Source organism: Equus przewalskii, chromosome 19 (genome assembly GCF_037783145.1).
Source record: "Equus przewalskii isolate Varuska chromosome 19, EquPr2, whole genome shotgun sequence".
Classification (NCBI taxonomy): Eukaryota; Metazoa; Chordata; class Mammalia; order Perissodactyla; family Equidae; genus Equus; species Equus przewalskii.
In genome coordinates this window covers 38,672,461-38,693,600 of record NC_091849.1, presented here as the reverse complement: position 1 = coordinate 38,693,600, position 21,140 = coordinate 38,672,461, and the positions used below count along the sequence as shown (strand labels likewise).

The 21,140-nt window shown below is 40.1% G+C and overlaps 1 protein-coding gene across 1 annotated transcript in view; it reads right to left on the bottom strand.

The window, feature by feature from the left end:
- DNAH8 (dynein axonemal heavy chain 8) overlaps window positions 1-21,140 on the bottom strand; it is a 283,921-nt gene that overhangs the window by 192,596 nt on the left and 70,185 nt on the right. Inside the window, exons 22-26 of the mRNA XM_070586021.1 lie at window positions 14,049-14,184; window positions 13,066-13,181; window positions 11,033-11,139; window positions 4,392-4,467; window positions 3,234-3,429 (exon numbers count right to left, since the gene is read on the bottom strand). Of these exons, the coding sequence (XP_070442122.1) occupies window positions 3,234-3,429; window positions 4,392-4,467; window positions 11,033-11,139; window positions 13,066-13,181; window positions 14,049-14,184 (631 nt within the window). The remainder of the gene's footprint in view (window positions 1-3,233; window positions 3,430-4,391; window positions 4,468-11,032; window positions 11,140-13,065; window positions 13,182-14,048; window positions 14,185-21,140) is intronic.

Here is a 21,140-nt window from a genome sequence, read left to right as displayed (position 1 = left end):
GAATTTATTAGATATAATATTTGTTTCTAGATTCCTCAGATTTTCGATGCATGATCTTTAAGTAAGGACAACCTTAGTCTTCCTTTCCAATCATTATTCTTATTTTCTATTATCTGATTTCATAGTGAGGATCTCCAGTAAAATATTGAATAAAAGTGATAATAGCAGGCTTGGTTGTTTCTTCTTCGTTTTAATGAGAAAGAAATGCTCCTAGATTTTTCCACAGACACCATTATCAGAAAATCCCTCACATTCCTAGTAACCAGAGAAGATGTGTGTGAGTGAGTGAAATACCTCACATATTAAGAAGTGTATATAAAACATATGTCAAAGAAGAAGAAGAAAAAGACTTCCAATGTACTGAGCACCCAGGTTAAGAAGAGAATGCTGCCAAGATCTGAGCAGCCCTCTCTAGGCCCCTCTCCAATCACATTGCCCTCCCCTACTCCCAGAGGTAACCGCTATCCTGAATTTTCTTTGAAGATAAACCCATACGCTTATCTCTAAACAACACACAGCTTAATTTTTTAAAAACTGAGCAGTAAGCACAAACCCAGCTGTAAAGGAAAGAAAGATTAATTGCCCATGTTAGACAAAAATTCCTAGGAGAAAAGAAGCTGAACAGAGTCTCTGGGTCTAGTCTTCAGCTCTCCTACAAGTTTACAAAAGGCTTTTGTGGGGAAGCCATGGGAAAGGATCATAAGTGAGTCCTATATAGAAAACACGAGTCTCATCATTATCAGGGCACCTGGAGGGCAGCATTTGTGAGTCAAGTAATGAATGTCCATCAGGAATACAGCCAGGACAGTGGGCTAATCTGTCTTTTCCTACAACCCTCCAGTTCCCTCCAGTTGTCAGTAGCAAGTCAAAGCAGAACACTGGGAAATGAGTTTCCTCAGCTGACCTGTGGCAATGAGAGTAGAGCAGCAACTTCATCAGCACTTGGTGAAAGTAAGCAAGCACAGCCAAGAACATGGACCAGGCTCACCCAGGCATTCAGTGCAATGGTATCAGGCATCTTCGCGAGGGCAGCCAAAACTCATCCTTCTCTTGAGTCACACCGGTGGCCCTCTAGGCTTAGAATACAATTGTCATTGTGTAATCATCCTTCACCATTCACCTGAGAATTTCCTTCACCTCTCAGCTGTGTTTTATCCTGTTTCCAATAGCCCATGTCATCCTTTTTTTTTCTTCTTTCTTTACTTTCTCATTGCAGAAGAGTATGACCTTTAGTAACTTTGTGGATAAAGGTGAACTGGGGGTAAGTTTTTAAAGATACTGCATGTCTGAAAATGTCTTTATTCTACCATCACACTTGGTTGATAATTTGAGAGAGAATAGAACTCTTACTTGCCAGGTTGTTGCTAAGTCCAAAGATTCTGGCACCGAGTGGTTTTTAGTTTTACATTTAGCCTGCTACAATAATAGAGAGACATATGCAATGAACTAGGGACAAAACAAAGAATAACGGCAAACATTGGACTAAAAGTCAGAAAATTGGATTCTAGGCCTTTTATCTGGGTTCATTCCCAGACCTGCCACTAAATTTGCGACTTTGGACAAATTATTTAACCTCTCTGAAAAAAGGATGGAATAAATATTTATTTTGCCAGCTATTTTATGTATATATATATATATATATATATATATATATATATATATATATATATCTGTCCACATGTTTTTTTCCTAGACTCTTTTGCCTCTGATTTCCCAATGTTGCTCCTTCTAGGTTCTGAACAACCAGCTCAGCCATTGGCAGTTGCCTAAGAGTCCATATGTATTTTTGCTTCAGATAATTTCTCCCTCCTTCAAAAGGATATACTGTTTGAAGCTCTGCCCAGTAGGGGAAATTCCTCCTCTCACTATTCTTTAGAGCCACTCCTGAGTAGGCTGTAGTGCAGCAGAAGTCCATTTTCAGTTCACACCAACATATCAAGCCAACTCATCATAGACCGGGTCTGAGATTTTCCATCCTCCATTAGCTTGTCGCAGGGAACGCCCCAAGAGACCACAGTTATAAGCTGAGAGAGCAGCGTTGGTGGAATACAGAAAGGTGGCACTGGGGTCTGGGCTACCTGTTCATGTAACTTAAACAGTATCTTGTTTTTAATTTATGTCTCCCTGATCACCAGTGGAGGTGGTATTGTTTCAGAAAAAAGCAGTTTGACTTTTTTTCCCCAAGTGTAAATGAGATCTTGCGATATTTGTCTTTCTGTGTCTGGCTTATTTCACTTAGCATAATGTCCTCCAGGTTCATCCATATTGTCACAAATGACAGGATTTCATTCTTTCTTTAAGGATGAATAATATTCCATTGTAAAAAAATGTCAAACTCACAGTAGCAGAGAGTAGAACGGTGGTCACCAGAGGCTGGGAGGTGGGAGAAAAGGGGAGCTATTGATCAAAGGATACAAACTTTAAGCGATAAGAAGAATAAATTCTGGAAACCTAACGTACAGCATGGTGACTAAAGTTAATAAAAATGTATTGTATACTTGAAATTTGCTAAGAGAGTAGATCTCAAGTGTTCCCATCCCCCCCAAAAAAAGCAGCTATGGGAGGTCACAGAGATATGTTAATTACTTTGATTGTGATAACCACTTCACAACGTATAACTATATCAAAACACCACATTGTACACCTTAAATATATACAATTTTTGCTTGTCAAAAATAAATTTAAAAAATTTTAATGTGGCAGAACAGCAAAAAAAAAAAAAGAAAAAAGAAGAAAACAGTTCCATTCTCTACACAAGAAAGTGTCCAAAAATGTCCATGGAATTTTGAGTCAGTGTCATATCACACTCATAGCTACTTAAGGGAATAGCTCATATACACTTTATATAGGAGGAACCCATGACCTAGATTTTCTAAGCACCACGTTCCAGAAAACTAAGTTTATCAGACCAAATACAATGCTGGAAGCAGAAACAGAACTAAGGCTTACTGTAACTTTTAACTCTGACTCTAAGATTATGATAGCAGAACAGTGATAAAAATCCTTGCTCACCCATGACCAAAATCTAGAAAGAAACATCTCTCTGTTATGTTTAAGATGAAAGATGGAAAACACTAGTTGTTTTTCAAATGCAAAATTTAACAGAGAAGCATATAAAAATGACTTTTAAAAATATCTATATGCTAGCATACCCAAGAAGAATGAGAGAGACCATTTACTAATTTTTATAATTATAAGGTTCTATGGATGTGAGATTTGACTTAACGTCTTACTCTCTTCCTTCTTCAGCTGTTTTCCTGCGCTTGTATGACTCTGGTCAGTAGTGGTCCGGGAGGAACTGGTAGCGGCAGGCTTCATGTAATGGGTCTGCTGTTGCCCCCAGTGAGCCACTCCTCTGCTGACCTCCAGGGTTAACTGGATCATACGGTTAATGGCTTGTTGGATGTCATCCAAACTAGGAACCATTACCTGTGGAAAGGCAGAAACCAGTTCCTGCGACTGCCAGCACACGCTGTCAGTCCCTTTGGTTCTCACTACCCTCCTTCCCCGATGAGTGGGCAAAGCCTCAACTGGCCCAGTGGAAAGCCGCTTTAAAGAGAGGAATGTTAGAGAAGGGCAGACTTCAGACTTTTCTCTGTTCTGACGTTTTCCCATTCCATCAATTCCTGCAGGCAAAAGGGTCAAACACAGTACTTGTCATCCTTTCCCTGTGAGGGTGGCTAGATGCAGACCAAAATTACGGAGTACGTGCTGGATGTGGATGAAGCGGAATAACTGAAGAAGCTATACTGCCAAGATTCTGACCTCTGACCTTTAAATGAGCCAAGTAAGCAAAGAAGTTGTCCTCCAGGAGGCCAGAGTGGGTAGATGCGGTGTTAGGTGAGCCATAGATTGTTCCCGCCTGGCCTTATCCCTTGGCCCATCACAGAATGCACCTCAGTCATCCTGTGGGGCTTGGAGTTCCAGCTGCCAGTAAGCAGCTGGGGTGGTAGTCGAGAGAAGTTCCATGAGGAAGCAGAGGGGATCCACGGTGCTCAGGGCACAGGCTCTTTCTATTTTGCCGGCCTTAGTGGGTTGCCTCATGGTCGTGTGCTTGGGGTAGGGATTTGGACCTCGGAGATGGTCTTATGTAGACAATTTAATGTCTGAAGTAAGAAAAAGCAAGGAGATTTTTCAAGTACTTGCTAACTGATGGCTGAACAGATGCTTAACTCAACTCTTACACCAACCTTCAACAGACCGTGAGCTCTGCAGAGCAATATTTTTATAATACATAGAAATAACATTTTGATTTTTGTTAAATACTGAGATGAAGTTAAAAAATACATAAGACCAAGAGGTTACTACAATGAAAGTTGTTCTAATGCTATACTTCTTAAATGCATTAGCAAAATATCATTGTGTTAACTTGATCACTTAATAATACTTACCACATTAGGAATTGCAAGATGTACTTCAGCTTTTATAAAGGAAATAACATCTTCCGACCACTTTCGTCCGTGATGGCTGTGAAAAGATGGACATTTAGCTGATAAACCTTAACCTAAAGTTTCATAAATAGCTTGTTATGCTACAACTTTCAATCCCAAAAATAAAGCTATTTCCAAAATACCAAATTACAGGAAGAGAATGTTATGACGGAACCATAAATGTCAGAGAACTAAGAAAACACAATGATTGAATATTCTTAGAAGTAAAATGTTAGTCTCAAAGGCATTTTCTAGTATTTTAAAGTTGCTCTCTCTCAGTAATAACCATTTAACATTTTCTACAAGCACTCCTTTTTCCCAGCCCTGTATCAGATGCCAGACAAGATCACCAACAAAAAGCATATACCTCCATATACTTTTTATGTATACTTTCTGAAAGATTAAACAGGAGGGTTTTGGTCAAAGCCTTCCCAAAACCGCCTTTTTAAACACTATCACTCATGCTCACACAGAAGTACAGACACCCAGACACACAAGTGCAAGTAAAGAAGGACACACATCAGAGCTGCAAATTAGTTTGGTTACCTCCCTCTGCCTTGATCTCTGTCCCCACCCCAGACAAAATTATATAAAGGTAAACTTTCCATAGCAAGAGATGCTGGCATCACTGAAGAACCACACTTCCATTGATAAATATAAGCAGATGGGGGGAGGGAGGGTTGATCACAAGACACATAAAGCCTCTGTAGTTCAGAGTGGGGACCCAACTTTTGCACTCAGGATCAATGGTGCCCAGAAAAACACATTATTGCAAGGAACTCTTTGAACTAAAAGCACCCAAACAAAGGGAAAAAAAACCCTCTAATTCTTAGTCTTACTGTGAAATTGAAGATGCAGCAACAGAGCACATTAGACTGTATTAAAAAGGGTACAATCTGAGAACAAGAAAGACTTTCGTTAAGTATAAACAAACAGCTGACATGATAGAGGTGGTAAACAGCATGTTAGATCATTCAGTAAGATTTGACAAACTAGAGGATTAACTTAAGGAATTCTTCAACATTTCAGATGCAAAATACAAAGAGAAATTACTTAAAGAAAAAGTAAGAGAAAGGATAAAGCTAAGTAATGTTTATTGAACGCTTAATGTACGCCAGGTGCTTTTCCAAGCACTTTCCGTGAATTAACACACTTCACCTTCACATTAACTCTGTGAGGCAGATCCTCTGATTTTTTTTTTTAAGATTGGCACCTTAACTAATATCTATTGCCAATCTTCATTTTTTTTCTTCCTCTTCTCCCCAAAGGCCCCCAGTACATAGTTGTATATTCTAGTTGTAGGTCCCTCTGGTTGTGCTATGTGGGACACCACCTCAGCATGGCCTGATGAGCGGTGCCATGTCCGTGCCCAGGATCCGAACTGGCGAAACCCTGGGCCGCTGAAGTGAGCACGTGAACTTAACCACTTGGCCACAGGGCCGGCCCCCAGATCCTGTGATTTTTATTTCCATTCTGTAGATGAGGAAACCAAGGCAGAGAAGGTTGAATAGTTTACAGAAGGTCACTCAGCTCTGAGATGCCTTACTACCTAGATCCAGAGAGTGAACCCCGCATATGGTAAATTAAAGCACAGCTCTTCTCTAACTTAAGAATAAACTTATCTTTTCACCTTGAAATGATTCTCTGTGTGCCCAACAGGATTAACAGGAAAAAGTGACCTACAGTTAAACGTATAATTCGCGAATTGCCAGAATAAAGGGGGAACTCCTGTAGGCATCAAACAACAGGTTGTTACTTAGAAAAGAAAATCAGATTAGCAGCAGAACTCTCACCTGAAAATGGAAACAAAAGAAGCCAATGAAACAATATTTGCGGAGTGTGAGAGAAAGAGATTATAACCCAAACTGACCAAACTAGCACGCATGTGTGAGAGTAAGAGAAAGACATTATAGACAAAAGAGGATTTTGAAGTATCATGCTCATGAATGTCTCTTGAAAAATCATTTAAGTACTGCAGCACCTGTAAATCAACATGGCACAGCAAGCTCAGACTTCAAAAATGCCTCTTTGTGCCAAATACATCACAATCATGGATAGAACATAAAGAACGCGTACATACAAGATAAGCAACTCCATGAATCAGGAATGGATCACAAACACAAAAACAGGCTGGCCAGAGTTCTGGTCGGGAAACAGGCAGCAACAGTGGGTGGCTGGCCCCCGTGGACTATGGGACAGTAAGTGCTTCATGTGAGATGGGAACTCAGTCAGGCTTGCTACCTGAAGCCAGAAACTGAAGTCTGGTTTCCCCACTTGTAACGAGAGGCAAAACAACAACAAAAGAAAGTCCGTCCATCTACTGCCTCCAGCTGCAGCTTTCCCAGAAGACGGGGGCCTGGGGTGACAGAAGCAAATCCACAGCATCTCCAGTAAGCGGCCAAGCTGGGCCATTTCTCTGCTCCTGACTGAACCTCCCGTTTCCCAGTGCACTGTCTCTTCAGGGACAGTAACTGTGAACAAATAAGACTTGGTTCTGTACTCAAGGGTCGAAGGGTCATGTGGAGGCAAAAGCAAAACTCCTAGATATAGAGGGAAGGAGAAAGAAACAGAGAAAAATGAAAAACACTCTCGCTCAAAGAGGACCTACAAACTAAACTCCCAATATGCATGATTAAGTCTAACAGTAAGAAAGGAGACTAAAGAAATCAATAATTGGAACAGAAACTCGCTCCAGATAAAATTCACTGTATAGAATATGACAAATAAAATAGGGATATTGAGAATGCTCAAAGCGATAGATGAAGGCTATCCTCCATAAAATAATAATAAATTGCTAAACTAAAAAGGCAGAAATGATGCAATACCTGGAGGATAAGAAAAAGCATTAATTGAAATGTTTAAGATGCAATAGATGAGATCACTTTTAGATCTGGTACAGAGATACTTGCCCATAATGTAGTCCAGAAAGGCCAAAAGACAAAATATATGACAAAGTAGTTAGGAGACAGAGAGACAGAGCAAGCGGCACCCACGTTTGAGATGACCACATGTCCAGTGTGCCCAGGACAGTTTCAGGTTAAGTCTGTCCTGGTACTTCGTGTGGGTAAGCGCCTCTTCACTCAAAACAATGTCCTAGTGGGAACAATAAATTATGCGATCTCTCTGTGCAGCATTCAGCTCCTAGGAGTTCCATAAGAAAAGAATGAAGGGAATGTCCTAGAAGCAATAACCGAAGAGGAAATTGCTGAGGCTTTTCCAAGATTGAGGAACGCTATAAGCCCTCAAATAGAAAGAGCACTTCAAGAACAAAGCAGCATTAAGTAAAGACAAGTCCACACAGGGAAAGAAAACTGCAGAACACCAAGGATAAGAAACATTCCTCAGCGAGATCACTGCAGACTTCTCATCAGCGACAACATAGGGCGGAACAAAACAGAGAAATTCTTTCAAAATGCTAAGAGACAAATGAAAACTTTTTATCCAGCCAAACTGTCATGAAAGTGTGAGGGCAAAAAAGGGCATTTTTCAGGCTCAAAATGAATAAGGGAGTTTACCCCTCACAGACTTTCACTAAGGAACAAGCAGGATCAAAAAATACACAAGAACCTGAAAAGTTTATTAAAATATGCAAGTAAATAAATTATTTTTGAGTGTTCAAAACAGGTAAGACTAGGGGCTGGCCCAGTGGTGTAGTGATTAAGTTCTTGCACTCCACTTTGACAGTGGCCTGGGATTTGTGGGTTTGGATACCAGGCGCTATACACTGCTCATCAAGCCATGCTGTGGAGGCATCCCACATGCAAAATAGAGGAGGAATGGCACAGATGTTAGCTCAGCGTCGATCTTCCTCAAGCAAAAAAAAAAAAAAAAAGAGGAAGACTGGCAACAGGCATTAGCTCAGGGCCAATCTTCCTCACCAAAAAAAAAAAAAAAAGGTAAGACTAAAATATCAAACAGCAATGATAAGGTAGGTACAGTTCAGTGAGTAAAGTATGCTAAAGCCCTTGTAGTCAGAAATAAGCTAGAAAACTGAAAAACTACAGGAAGTACTTTATAAAAACTGGACCAAAATATGTGTATTCTAAATTGAAGGGTAACCACTTAAAGAACTGAAACACAGAAAAGAGGATAAAAGGGAAAAACTACCCATCCTAAAGACAAGGAAATGAATCGAAGAAAACACAAAATAAAAATTATAAATTCACCACAACAATATTAAAAACTCACAATAAGTGTAAACAGATTAAACTCTGTTACAAGACAGAGATAATCAGATTGAATAAAAATAATCAAATCTGTACCTAGGTGAGGTGACGGATGTTAACTAAACTCATCATGGTAATCATCCCACAATAGACACTATATCAAATCATTATGTTATATGCCTTTAACAAATACAGTGCTATGTGTCACTTATATCTTGATAAAATTGGGGAAAAAATGTTTCATAAGATGCTAGGTTATCAATTCCCTAGAGGAACAAAAAGGTTCTTAAAATTAAACATTATAGAGTTTACATTTAAATGTACAATAAACGGGCCAGGTCTGTGCCGAGTGGTTAAGTTCACGTGCTCTGCTTTGGCAGCCTGGGGTTCATGAGTTTGGATCCCACGCAGACCTACACACTGCTCATCAAGCCACACTACGTGGTGGCGTCCCACGTAGAAGAGCTAGAAAGACCTACAACTAGGATATACAACTATGTATTGGGGCTTTGGGGAAAAAAAAAATGAGGAAGACTGGAAACAGATGTTAGCTCAGGGCCAATCTTCCAAAAAAAAAAAATACTAAAAAAAAAGTTAAGGAATAAACCTAACAAAAATGTGCAAGACTTTTACACAGAGAATTATAAAACTTCATTGAGGGGGCCGGCCCCATGGCCGAGTGGTTAAGTTCACGCACTCGCTTCGCCAGCCCAGGGTTTTGCTGGTTCGGATCCTGGGCGCGGACAGGGCACCACTCATCAAGCCATGCTGAGGCAGCGTCCCAGATAGCACAACCAGAGGCACTCACAACTAGAATATACAACTATGTACTGGGGGGCTTTGGGGAGAAGAAGAAAAAAAATAAGAAAAATTATTAAAAAGAAAAAAATTTCATTGAAGAATATTAAAGAAGACTTCAATAAATGGAGAGATAATCTATGACGTTTGGCGGTAATTCTCTCCAAATTTATCTACAGATTCAAAAATGTAATTTAAATAAGGCTCAAAAAAAATTAGTTTTCAACAACTTTTGCTTGGTTAACTAATTAACCATACGGAAAAAAAATACACTGGTCTCCTACCTCACACTAAACACAAAAATCAATACCATGTGGATTAAATTCCTAAATATAAAAGATAAAACTTTCAGAAGACATTACGAAGTAAAGATTTCTTTTAAAAGATATAAAAATCACAAATCACTAGGAAAAGATTGATAAATTTGAGTATTTTAAAGAAAATGTTGATAAACTTGAATATTTTTAAATTCAGCAAAGGCTACCATAAAGAGAATGAAAACACAAGACACAACCAAGGGAAGATATTTGCTATATTATTTTCAACAAAGTAATACGTTAAGAACAACCACGTTATGTATTAAGCCAACCCGATAGAAAAACAGGCAAGAAAGGAAGAAAAGAAAAAAAGAACACAAATTTTAAGGAAGAGAAAGAACAAATGTTTTATAAACATGAAAATATATTCAACCTCATCAGTAACCAGGAAAATGGTGATTTAAATCCCAATGAGATGCCGTTTCACACCCCCTTGCTGCCAAGAATTGTTTAATGGAGCAGTATCAACTGTGTGCAAAGATGAGGAGCCCTGGGCTCTGGCGCCAGGCGTTTTCTGCTAAAGTGAGCACATGCATACCCCACGGCCCAGCCATTCCCCTCTTAGCAAGCGCAGCAGGAGACAAGTACAAGAATGTCCACAGGGGCTTTCTTCACAATAGCCCAAACTGGAAACAACTCAAATGACCATCACCAGTAGAATAGACAAACAGACTGCACACATGCTAACTATCCACAAGTGAAAATAAACTATATCAACATAGATGAACCTCAAAAGCAATACTGAACACTATTCAAACACGGGCAAAATTAAGTGAAACATTGATGAGGGATGCAAACGTGGTAAACTGTAAGGAAAACCAAGACAACGACATAAACATCAAGGTCAGGATAGTGGTTACCTTTGGGTGAGCAGAGAGAAGACCAGGAAGGGGACTGGTAGCGCTCAGTATTCTTTATCTTGGCCTGGGTGCTAGGAACACGGTTGTTCATTCGACCACTCTTCTTGCAACACTACACGTTTTCGTATAGTCTTTTCATGAATGGCATGTTTTAAATTTTATAATTTTGTTTGTTTTTGTTTTTGTCAGGAAGATTGGCCCGTAGCTAACATCTTTGCCAAGTTTCCTCTCTTTTATGTGGGAGGCTGCCACAGTGTGGCCTGATGAGCAGTGCTAGGTCCGTGCCCAGGATCCGAACCTGCGAACCCCTGGCCACCAAAAGTAGAGTGTGCAAACCTAACTGCTATGCCACCAGACTGATCCCAAACTTCATAATTTTTTAAATTAATAAAAATAAGAGATGCTATTAGCATTACGTTATGATAGTATTACCAGACATATTTAGCACTTTTTCAACTTGCCTTGCAACAAATATTCTTCTTTTCATTGTGTCCAAAGATAACCGTGTAGCCTTTTGAAGACTGTCTAGTAATTGATGAGAGAAAAAAGCATAGACCTCTTTACATTCCTGTAATAAAAAATCATATTAAATTTGGTACAAAAAATACTCTAACACACCCAAAGCAATAATATTAGAAATGACACGTGAAAGATGAAAAATGATAAACTATACAATTTCAATTATAGCGTAGAAATAAATTCTTTGTTTACTAAATTACTTGTTTGTTTTTTTAAACAAGAAGCAATATATGAAAAGTGTGCTTCCATAAACACCCTAGCAAACCATAAGAACTTACTCAAAAGCCAAAATTCAAAAACAGTTTATTCAAAATAATCCCAGTTTTCTCAATACTCAATAATTCACTCAACAAAACAAGCACTGATTAAGTGTGGTGCACTTCCCAATGCTTAGAGGTGTGGGCACAAGAGGATATTTAGTCTGTACTCTCAAAAAGCTCAGGGGCTGGCCCAGTGGCACAGTGGTTAAGTTCGCATGTTCCGCTTCTCGGTGGCCCAGGGTTCGCCAGTTCGGATCCCAGGTGTGGACATGGCACCACTTGGCAAGCCATGCTGTGGTAGGCGTCCCACATATAAAGTAGAGGAAGATGGGCATGGATGTTAGCTCAGGGCCAGTCTTCCTCAGTAACAAAAGAGGAGGATTGGCAGAGTTAGCTCAGAGCTAATCTTCCTCAAAAAAAAGCTCAGCTTGCAGATAAACATATTTTTAAATCTACAACACCAAAATATATAGCATGAAACAAGGGTCTGCCCCTCTCTCCAAGCCCTTCTTTCCCTCCAGAGGAGAAGTAGCCAAGTTTATCGGTCAGAACGTAGGACAAATATTGAGCCCAGGCAGGCATCTGGGCACCACATCTTGCTTACACAGTGAGTCACACCTCCAGGGCCAGCCTCTGGCCAAACTGTTCCTCTGCACTCTCCACCCAGCCCCTCTGAGACTGGGAGGGTGACGCAGGTTGAGTCGGGTCAGAAGGGAGGGTTATCAGGCATGAACAAAGAAAAATATGGTCAACGTCGGTCAATTATCAGGCTGAAGCACAGACGTGACATAATCAAATATTTTAGGTAGATCATACTGGCAGCAGTGGAAGATAGACCCGAGAGGCAGAGCTACTTAGGTGGTGACTGCACTAACGCAGCTCCAGGTGGTCCCCCAATTCAAGAGGCTCTGATGGTACTCCATCTGGCTCTGAGGACCCCAGCCAGCGTCAAAGGGAATGCAATTGGAAGAGAAGAACTCTCGTGGAAACACACTTCCTCTCTCCAGCTGACTCCAGCGATTGATAATGGCCATCTGGTACATGGTGCTGAGAAGAAATCTATGGCTAAGATCTAGACTCAGCAGGAAAGCATTACTGGATCAATTGGTGATATCATCCTTGAGCAAGAAGGTCAAAGTGGAACAAATGTGTGCTGTTTATTTCCAAAATCGGATTAGGGTGTGTGTTAGAGAGTGTAATAGTGTGTAAAATAGAGAAAGAAGGAAAGGAAGGTGAGTATAAGGGATTAAAAGAAAACGGACAGGAGCAGGAGAAGGCAGGAATGAGTATAAAGGTGGGAGTGGCATTCAGAACGGACGCACGACCAGAGGCGTGAGGCCTAAGGAGAAAGAAACTCTATACCTCCTTCTCAACCTTCACTTTCAACACAACACGGAAATCTGCCCACCCAGCATTTCTCCTGGGAGGGAGTCCACCGCCCATCTGCAGAGCTAGTGAAAAATGCACATCCCTGGACCTCAAGTGATTTGAAAGCTGAGCTTGCCTATAGGTAACTCTGCTAACACAACAATGGAGAACAAAGTCTCCACTCTGAGTCAAATGCATTGGCATTACAATCCCAGAGGTATGACGTTTACTATATAAGAAGAAACAGTTCTAGTTGTAGAATTGCCTAGAAGCACCATTAGGGGTTACCTACAATCCTGTGAGTCATAAGTCTGTGAAATTGCATGAGGTTGTTTCACAGTAAATACCTTTTTAAATTCATCTTCTTTATCGTTAACATCAACCTCAGTCACAGCATTAGGGTCATAGTCAGCGCTGTCGCCCTCTTCTGTTTCACTGCCAAAAGCAACATGTTTCCTCTGCTCTATAAAGACAAAACAAAAATATAACATTTAATGTTGAACATTTGCCTTACTCTACATGGCCAAACCTTCTTAGGAAACCCCTTCTTAAAAAGTTCTTAATTTAAAATGTGTTCCTGTAGGAATCATCTTGGAATTCAATTTAAATCACCCATCTCAATAGAATCATCATTCTACTAAGAAATATACTCCTTAAATACACTCTGTCTTAGTATATAGAAGTAAGAAACATTTTAAGAGGGTTTTATGTATTATCTAAGTATGTCTACCTTTTGAGTTTTCTAGCTTAATGAGCCGATATTTTTGTATTTTTGACATTTCTGACAAAAACTAATTAAACTATGTGGAAAAACTCCACGAGAAAGAAGACGTGCTATGGATACTTATTTAAGCTCCAAGTGTCTCAGCCTCAGCACTATCGACATTCTTGGCTGTTGGGGGCTGTCCTATGCATTGTAGGATGTTCAGCAGCATCTCTGGCCTCTATCCACTAGATGCCAGTAGCACCACCCAAAATGTGTCACCAAAGCGTGAAAACCAAAAATGTCTCCAGATGTTTAGAATGCAGTGCAAAGAAAAAAAAAAGAGAGACAGTTAACACAGCAGGACTGAGACGGTTATCCATAGAAAGGCCTGCTTGCGAGGGTGGTACCATCTGGGAACTTGGTTTTCAGGATTCCCACCATTCTCTAACTGATTTTTTAAAAGAAAGGCTCACTGTGCCCAGTTTGTGCAAATGATGCGGTAAATGCTGAACGCCTGCTTTCCTTCTGGGAGTCCGGAAATTTGGTACCTGCTAAGCAGAAGGAGGCTCCTTGAGAACATATCTGTAACTCTTGTAATTCAAACATCATAACTAACCAAATTACCTGGTATATGTTTTGCTGTTTTCCCGGTGTACTTAACTTCATAAATAGCCTCAAATATTGATATAAGTTCTCTAACGGCTTCTTCCACATGCTTACTTTTGTGGTTTAGAATATCAGCCCATTCTTTTGTGTATGTCTGTTAAGTAAAGAAATGACTATTAGTTTCCAGATACTTAAGAAATACTGTGAAACTTATTAAGATGACTTTAATTTATAAAACAATAATTAATGCCATTTGAAAACAGCTAGAGACAGTTACTAACAGTGTAATGTTTCAGAACTAAAACTGTCAATGGCTAAAGGTACAGCTGCTAAGGTCTAAGCAAAGAAAAAAAGAAGAAAGAAGAAAAACTTAAAGTCTTTGGCCTTTATCTGAGTCAATCACACATGGACATCTACATTCACATTTATGTGGTGAAAAGAAAGAAGGCTGAAGAAGTACAGAGATGATGATGTCAAAAGTTGAAAATGAGAAGTGATTTAGAAAAGGACAATCCAAAGTGTTGCTTTGAGATTCAAACGAGATAAGGTTTTTAAGTGAGCATGGTGTTATATGCCAGGCATCAATTTAGGAGCTTTCTGTGTATTAACTCATTTCATTAAATGACAACAACAATAGGTAACATTATTGTCTCCATTTCACACACAAGAAAACTGAGGCTCAGAAAGAATAAGAAATTTGTCTGAGGTCACACAGTGAGTGATAAAAATAGAGGTTGAAACCAGCTTTGTCTGATTCTAAAAGCCTGTATTTTGCTGTCTGAACTTTTCCAACAGACAGCAAAGGCTTTAGGAAGAAGTTAAGAACTAGTTAAATTCAGAAAAGAAAAGTGGCTTACAAAATTGAATAGGCCTTTTGTCAAGTCCACAATATCCATACACTTTAGGAAAGAGAAGAGTAAATGGCAGCAGCCAGTTGGGCCTTCAAAAGCACTTCTGTGGAAGAGCCCGAGCCTGTCCACACAGAACTCCCTCCAGACAGGCTTTGGGAGGGCCCACATTCCCTGTGTACTGTCCTCGTGTGGTCCTTCTTTAGCTACTGGATTGAAAGAGATACTTCTAAGTTTGTCGCTCCCACTTATAGCACCTCATCTGTATCTGAACCCATTCTCATCTTTTCTCAGTCTTCGGGGAAATTGTGTTCCTCCTCTTACCCAAAGACCTTCTCTGATCCTTCCCACCCCCGCCAACTCTTCTGACGTTGCTCCATCATTCATTCATTCCATCCTTTCTAATTTATCCAACGCAGTGTTAAACATTGGCATGACAATGGTGGCTGAGAGCCACTTCAGTCTAGTAGGGAAAACGAGTGTTAAGCAAGTGGACTCTTCCATCTGATGGTGGCAGACTGGACACATGTGTTTACATACACCACCACCCCACCCCATCATGGTTGCTCTGAAATCCCCTAAGAAAGGAACTGACACTACTAGTTAGACATGACAGACTGAATACACGTTTATCTCGGCACTTCCCTGGTTTCTCCAGAAACCTCAACAAAACAACAGAGTAATCTTTTAAAAAGAACATGCCCACGAGAATAAATGGGAGGGTGCCACATAAATTCTTCTGTATGTCTCCAATACTATGTAATAATAAAGTTCAGGGGATTCCACAGCAGGTGCTAGGACAAGTGAACAGCCACTTACAAAAGAATGAATTAGATTTTTTTCCTTACACCATACACAAAAACTAACTCAAAATGAATCATAGACCTAAATGTAAGAGCTAAAACTGTAAAACTCTTGAAAGAAAATGTAGGCATAGAGATTCATGATCTTAGATTAGGCAAAGCTTTCTTAGATATGACACCAAAAGCAGAGCAACAAAAGGAAAAGAAGATAAATTGGACATCATCAAAATTAGAAACTTTTGGGCTTCAAAGGACACTGTTAAGAAGTGAAAAGACAACCCACAAAATGGGAGAAAAAATTAGCAAATCATATATCTGATAGGGGCTAGTATCTAAAACATATAAGGAACAATTAATTATGACTCAAAAGTAAAAAGACAAACCAAATTTAAAATGAGCAAAGGATCTAAATAAACATTTCTGAAGGAAGGTTTACAGAAGGTTAATAATAATAAGCATATGAAAAAATGCTCAACATCACTAGCCGTTAGGGAAATGCAAATCAAAACCACAATGAGACACTACTTCACACCCACTAGGAAGGCTATAATCAGAAAGACAAATGGTAAGTGTTGGCAAGGATGTAGAGAAATTGGAACCCTCATACAATGCTGTTGGGAATTTAAAATAATGCGGCCATTTTGGGAAATAGTCTGACGGCTCTTCAAAAGGTTAAACCTGAGGTCAACATATGACCCAGCAATTCCACTCCTAGAGAAATGAAAACATGTCTTCACAAAAACTTATACATTTATGTTCATAGCAGCATTATTTGTAATGACCAAAAAGCGGAAACAACCCAAACGTCCATCAACTGATGAATGGATAACAAAAATGTGCTATATTCATACAATGTATTATTATTCAGTAAAGAAAAGAAACGAAGTACTAATACTCAATGAACTTTGAAAACACTGTGCTAAGTGAAAAAAGCCACAAACAAAATACCACATATCACATTATACCATTTGTATGAAATGTCCAGAACAGGCAAATCTATAGAGGCGGAAAACAGACTAGTGGTTGCCAAGGCATTTCCTCTCAAGGCAATTTCCTGAGGGTTGAGAGGAAATGTGGAATGACCACTAGTGAGTATGGGATTTCTTTTGGGGTGATGAAATGTCCTGAAATTGTGGTGATGGTTGCACAACTCTGTGAAGATACTAAAACCACTGAAGTGCACAGTTTAAGTGGTTGAGTTGTATGGTATGTGAATTGTAACTCAAAGTTGTTAAAAAATAATAATTAGTGCCAGAAATAATTCGAGCCAGGAATTTGGGAAAGAAAACGGAGATGGGAAATGAGAGATGGGAAAGTGAAGGCAGCATGTGTGGAAATTTAGAGAAGTTTGGTTGTAAATGAGAAGTGAAGGGAGATGTGGGAAGGTTTTTGTTTGTTGGCAAGAAAAAGGTGAGAGCATATTAGATTGCTGGTGGGAGGGGTCCAGTGGGAGGAGAAAGTTGAAGACATAGAGGAGAGGGAAGAAGACTGGTGGAGTAAGTTTGCCAGGAAGGCAAGAAGGCGTGGGATCTAGAGCCCATTTGGAAGGTCTAGCTTTTGAAAAGAAGTAGGAGCTTTCTCCATGGAACCAGAAGGAAGGAAAAGTTGGATGCAGAAGCAGACAACAAAGCACCAAGAGCTCTGATTGTGAAAATTATTTACAAGACTTTAATTTAGAAAACTATAAATAATCCCTGTAACTCTGTCAATGCCATCTTGCAGACACTCCAGGTGCTGGTTACTCTCCATTTGCCCCCTGCCAACCCATTCTCAGCTCTTCTCTGCTCTGCTCTGTGCAGAGGTAAACTGCCCCCTGGGTTGCCTTATTCTCTGATTTCCGGTTAGGTCTGACCCAGTGGGAAGCACCAGCAGAAGCTGGGAGAGCTGGAGGAGAGAGAGGGTGGGGTGTTTCTTTCCCACCCGCTCCTTGCTTGGAGGCCGCATCTCTGATAGAGGCTGTCTCTTCACAAATTCACCTCCTACAGTATGAGCCCTTCCACATGGCTTCAACTTCTACTGGGCTCTGAAAGCACTCTTGCCTTCCCTGGTCCCTTCAGCCCCGGGCGGGTGATGACTTCCCACCATTGGGATTCCTGAGGTGTCTCACCTTGCTGGGATCTTCACTGGTGCTGTCCCATACACAATATCCCCAACTCCATCCTAGTGCCTAAACTCTGATCAAAGAACACTTGGAAAAAAATATATTTGACCCTTGCTGAATTGGATCATCCCAAATAATCCTGACAACTCATACTGCCATAAATGCCAAGGATAAGAAACTTGGATACACACATTCCACAGCAGAGAAACTTCCTGTGTCAGCTGCCAACCCAGTGGCCCAGCCATCTTCTTTTGTTCAACAAGTGGTATAATAATGCCACTGCAAAAATTGCCTCTATAGCATGTCATTAACAGTTGAGGCCAAACAAACTAAAGCATCCTTTCCTGATAAGGACCCCATCTCTTCTCGGGAAGACTAGTCCTTGAAGATTAGGACCATACTCACAACTCAATGAACAACAGACTGAAATACTGAGGGGAAGTTCAGGGACAGACTTTCTAGGGGTTTTTTCCCTATTTTTTATAATTGAGATGTAATTCATATGCCACAAAACTTATCCTTATAATGTGTACAGTTCATTGGTTTTCAGTATTTTCACCGAGGTCTGCAACCATCACCGTTATCTAACTACAGAACATTTTCATCACCCCAAAAAAGAATCCCCAAACCCATTAGCAGTCGCTCCCCATTCCCCCATCTCCACAGCCCTGGCAACCACTAATCTATTTTCTCTTTCAATGGAGCCAAGTTGATTTTGTTGATATAATTTTGAATACCCTTTCATGTATTTACCAGTGTTTTCCTATCACAACTTGGATCATAATATTTCCCTGATTTTCTATTCCATTTGTATATCTGTTGATATACAGATAAGTCAGTCAGGGTCCAGTCATGAAAACAGATGCCACACCAGCTATTTTAATAGTAACATCCACCCCTGGGGCGTGGGGGAGCACAAGGCGGAAGCTGGAGTTATTAGAACCTGGAGCTGACAAGTGAGGGAGCTGCCCGGCTGGTGCTGCTGCCTCAGGAGCTCAGAGGGTTCTCATGGTGCTGGTACATCTGAGAGGCACACGAGGCTGGTACTGGAAGGGCTGGAAAAAGCTAGAGCCTGGGATTAACACCACTGTCAGGGTGAAGAGTTGTTGCCCATGTGACTGTGTCAGAAAGAGGAGGCAAAAGGGGAAAGAGCAAGTCCCTGCTCCCTCCTCCACCCCACTTCTAGCACATGATTGGCAACGCCTAAAAGGGAGCCAGCAGGCCAAGGAGAAATGTAGTTTGCAGAGTCCCAGCCCCAGCATCACAGAGCAGAAGGTCCAATTTGAAGCTGGCAGATGATAGCTTTTTAATAATTAACATAAGCTGTCCTAAAACCACAGTCCGATGCTCTAAGCCAAGGAACACTGCCCTGACTGCAAATAGCCTTGGTTCCCAAATACGGTCTGAAACCACTGGTTGGCCCAAACTAACCTCGTCCTTAAAAACTAGTGTTATGTATGGCATGTTTCCAAAACTGATTTCTGCACAGAGTGTTACCTGACTTGCCCTGTCATTACCCATTTTATTCTGCCTTCACTATAATGCCCCACTTGATGATAGGTTTGCAGGAAGGCAGCCCACCTGTTACTAGAACTTAGATTCCTCTGGTGCGAGTGACTGGAGTATATTGATTGGCAAAGGCACTCTTCAAAATTCCATCTCCTGTATCTTGACTTAGCATTGAGACATCACTTACCTAATAATAATAGCTTCTTCTGTTGTGCCATCAATGCAAACACCACATTCATACTCAGTCACCCTTAATCTATTCCAATTTCCTTCGTTTGTGTGATCAGTTACTCTTTCTGGGCATATAAAAGTTCTTTGCTGGTGTGTTCAAAGTAAATTCTCTCGGTAGCATGAATTTCTCCCCACTGAGCAGTTGATAGTGTCTGAACAGTTATAGGTACATATCAGTAGAAGATAGTTTTCCTTGTAAAGGGGACAAAAAGAAGGAAAGCAACAAAGCAACATAGGAATTTCCCTGCTCCTTTGCATTCTGTTCGTTTATAAGTGAGACTTAGTACGACGTGCATACAGCCAGATTGGAGGATGAGCGAGAAGAAAATGACAGGTGGGAAAATACCCCTTACCCCCGGGCAGGAAACAGGAGACTTCTTTGGAAAACTTCAATTGCTGAAAAAAGACCAGTATAGCATCTGAATGGCTCTTCCTCTGAGAATAATACGAAATCCAGGAAATAGAGCAGACGGGGAGGGTCCCAGGTTAACAATTTTGCAGCTGACCTGGAGAGTAATCAACCCAGGTTGAAACAGGGATTCAGAGGGCTCTCAGGGGAGGTCTCTTGGGGGGAAAATAATGGGGTCTCTCATATAATAGTGTATTTGAAAGAAAATGTGAAGAGAAAGACAATTAGAAACCCCAGTAAAAATTAAAAGTTGTATATGAGAAAAGATATATTACATGTACATTACGTGGTTTTGCATTGGCTAATATTTATATAGGCATAATAAAGTGTTGCTATTGACAGCTACTGTTTAACTAAAAGTGCTTTTATAACTATATTGAGAAGTCAAAGGAGGAGTGGTAGAGGATAGGGTCAAAGAGCTAAATGCTCACTTATTAAAGTAGGAAGATAATAATGTGCAAATTTGCCAACTCAAGAAATACTACCCATAGTATATTACTAAGGGATGCATAAATAATTCTATAATAGCTAAAAGTTAAAAATGAATACCTTTCCTAGCATGCAGATTGTGATCTCCAAATACCATTTCCCACTGGTAACATGGAAAGAAATGAGGGCTACCTGGAGAAATGGGTGATCTCAGATCTGGGCAAGAAATGCACAAGATGAACCTAAGATTCCTATAGTTCCAGAAAGCAAGGAAGCTTTCAAAGACTTCTGGAATCATATCAAAAACATAAAAGCCAGCCTGAAAGATTACTGGACAAAGATGGGAAAATTTAACCATCAAAAACAATCATGACTGTAATAGACTGAATCCTTCAAGTATTTAAAAATCCATAGATTCATAATGATATTTAAACAATTTAAAACTCAATGGTCATTTTATAAGTTGCTAGTGAGCCAACTCATTATTCTGAAAAGTTTTCTGTACAAATGCTATTTCAGAATAACCAACCAGTTAATGAGGGACATTTCTTCTTTATAGAAATATTTTATTCATAAATACTAAAATTAGAATATCAACATTTGGCAACCTCAAATAAAATAATGGCTCTAGGCAACAATAAGCAAGGGCTGCTAAAATCTTTAGGTGAAACCTTTAGATGAAAGGTTGGTGGAAGACTATACTGATGGATAAAGCTGACTGCCCTCTGAACCTATTGATCAATCTTCTTAACACTAAAAGGGAAACAATCTGATATTATG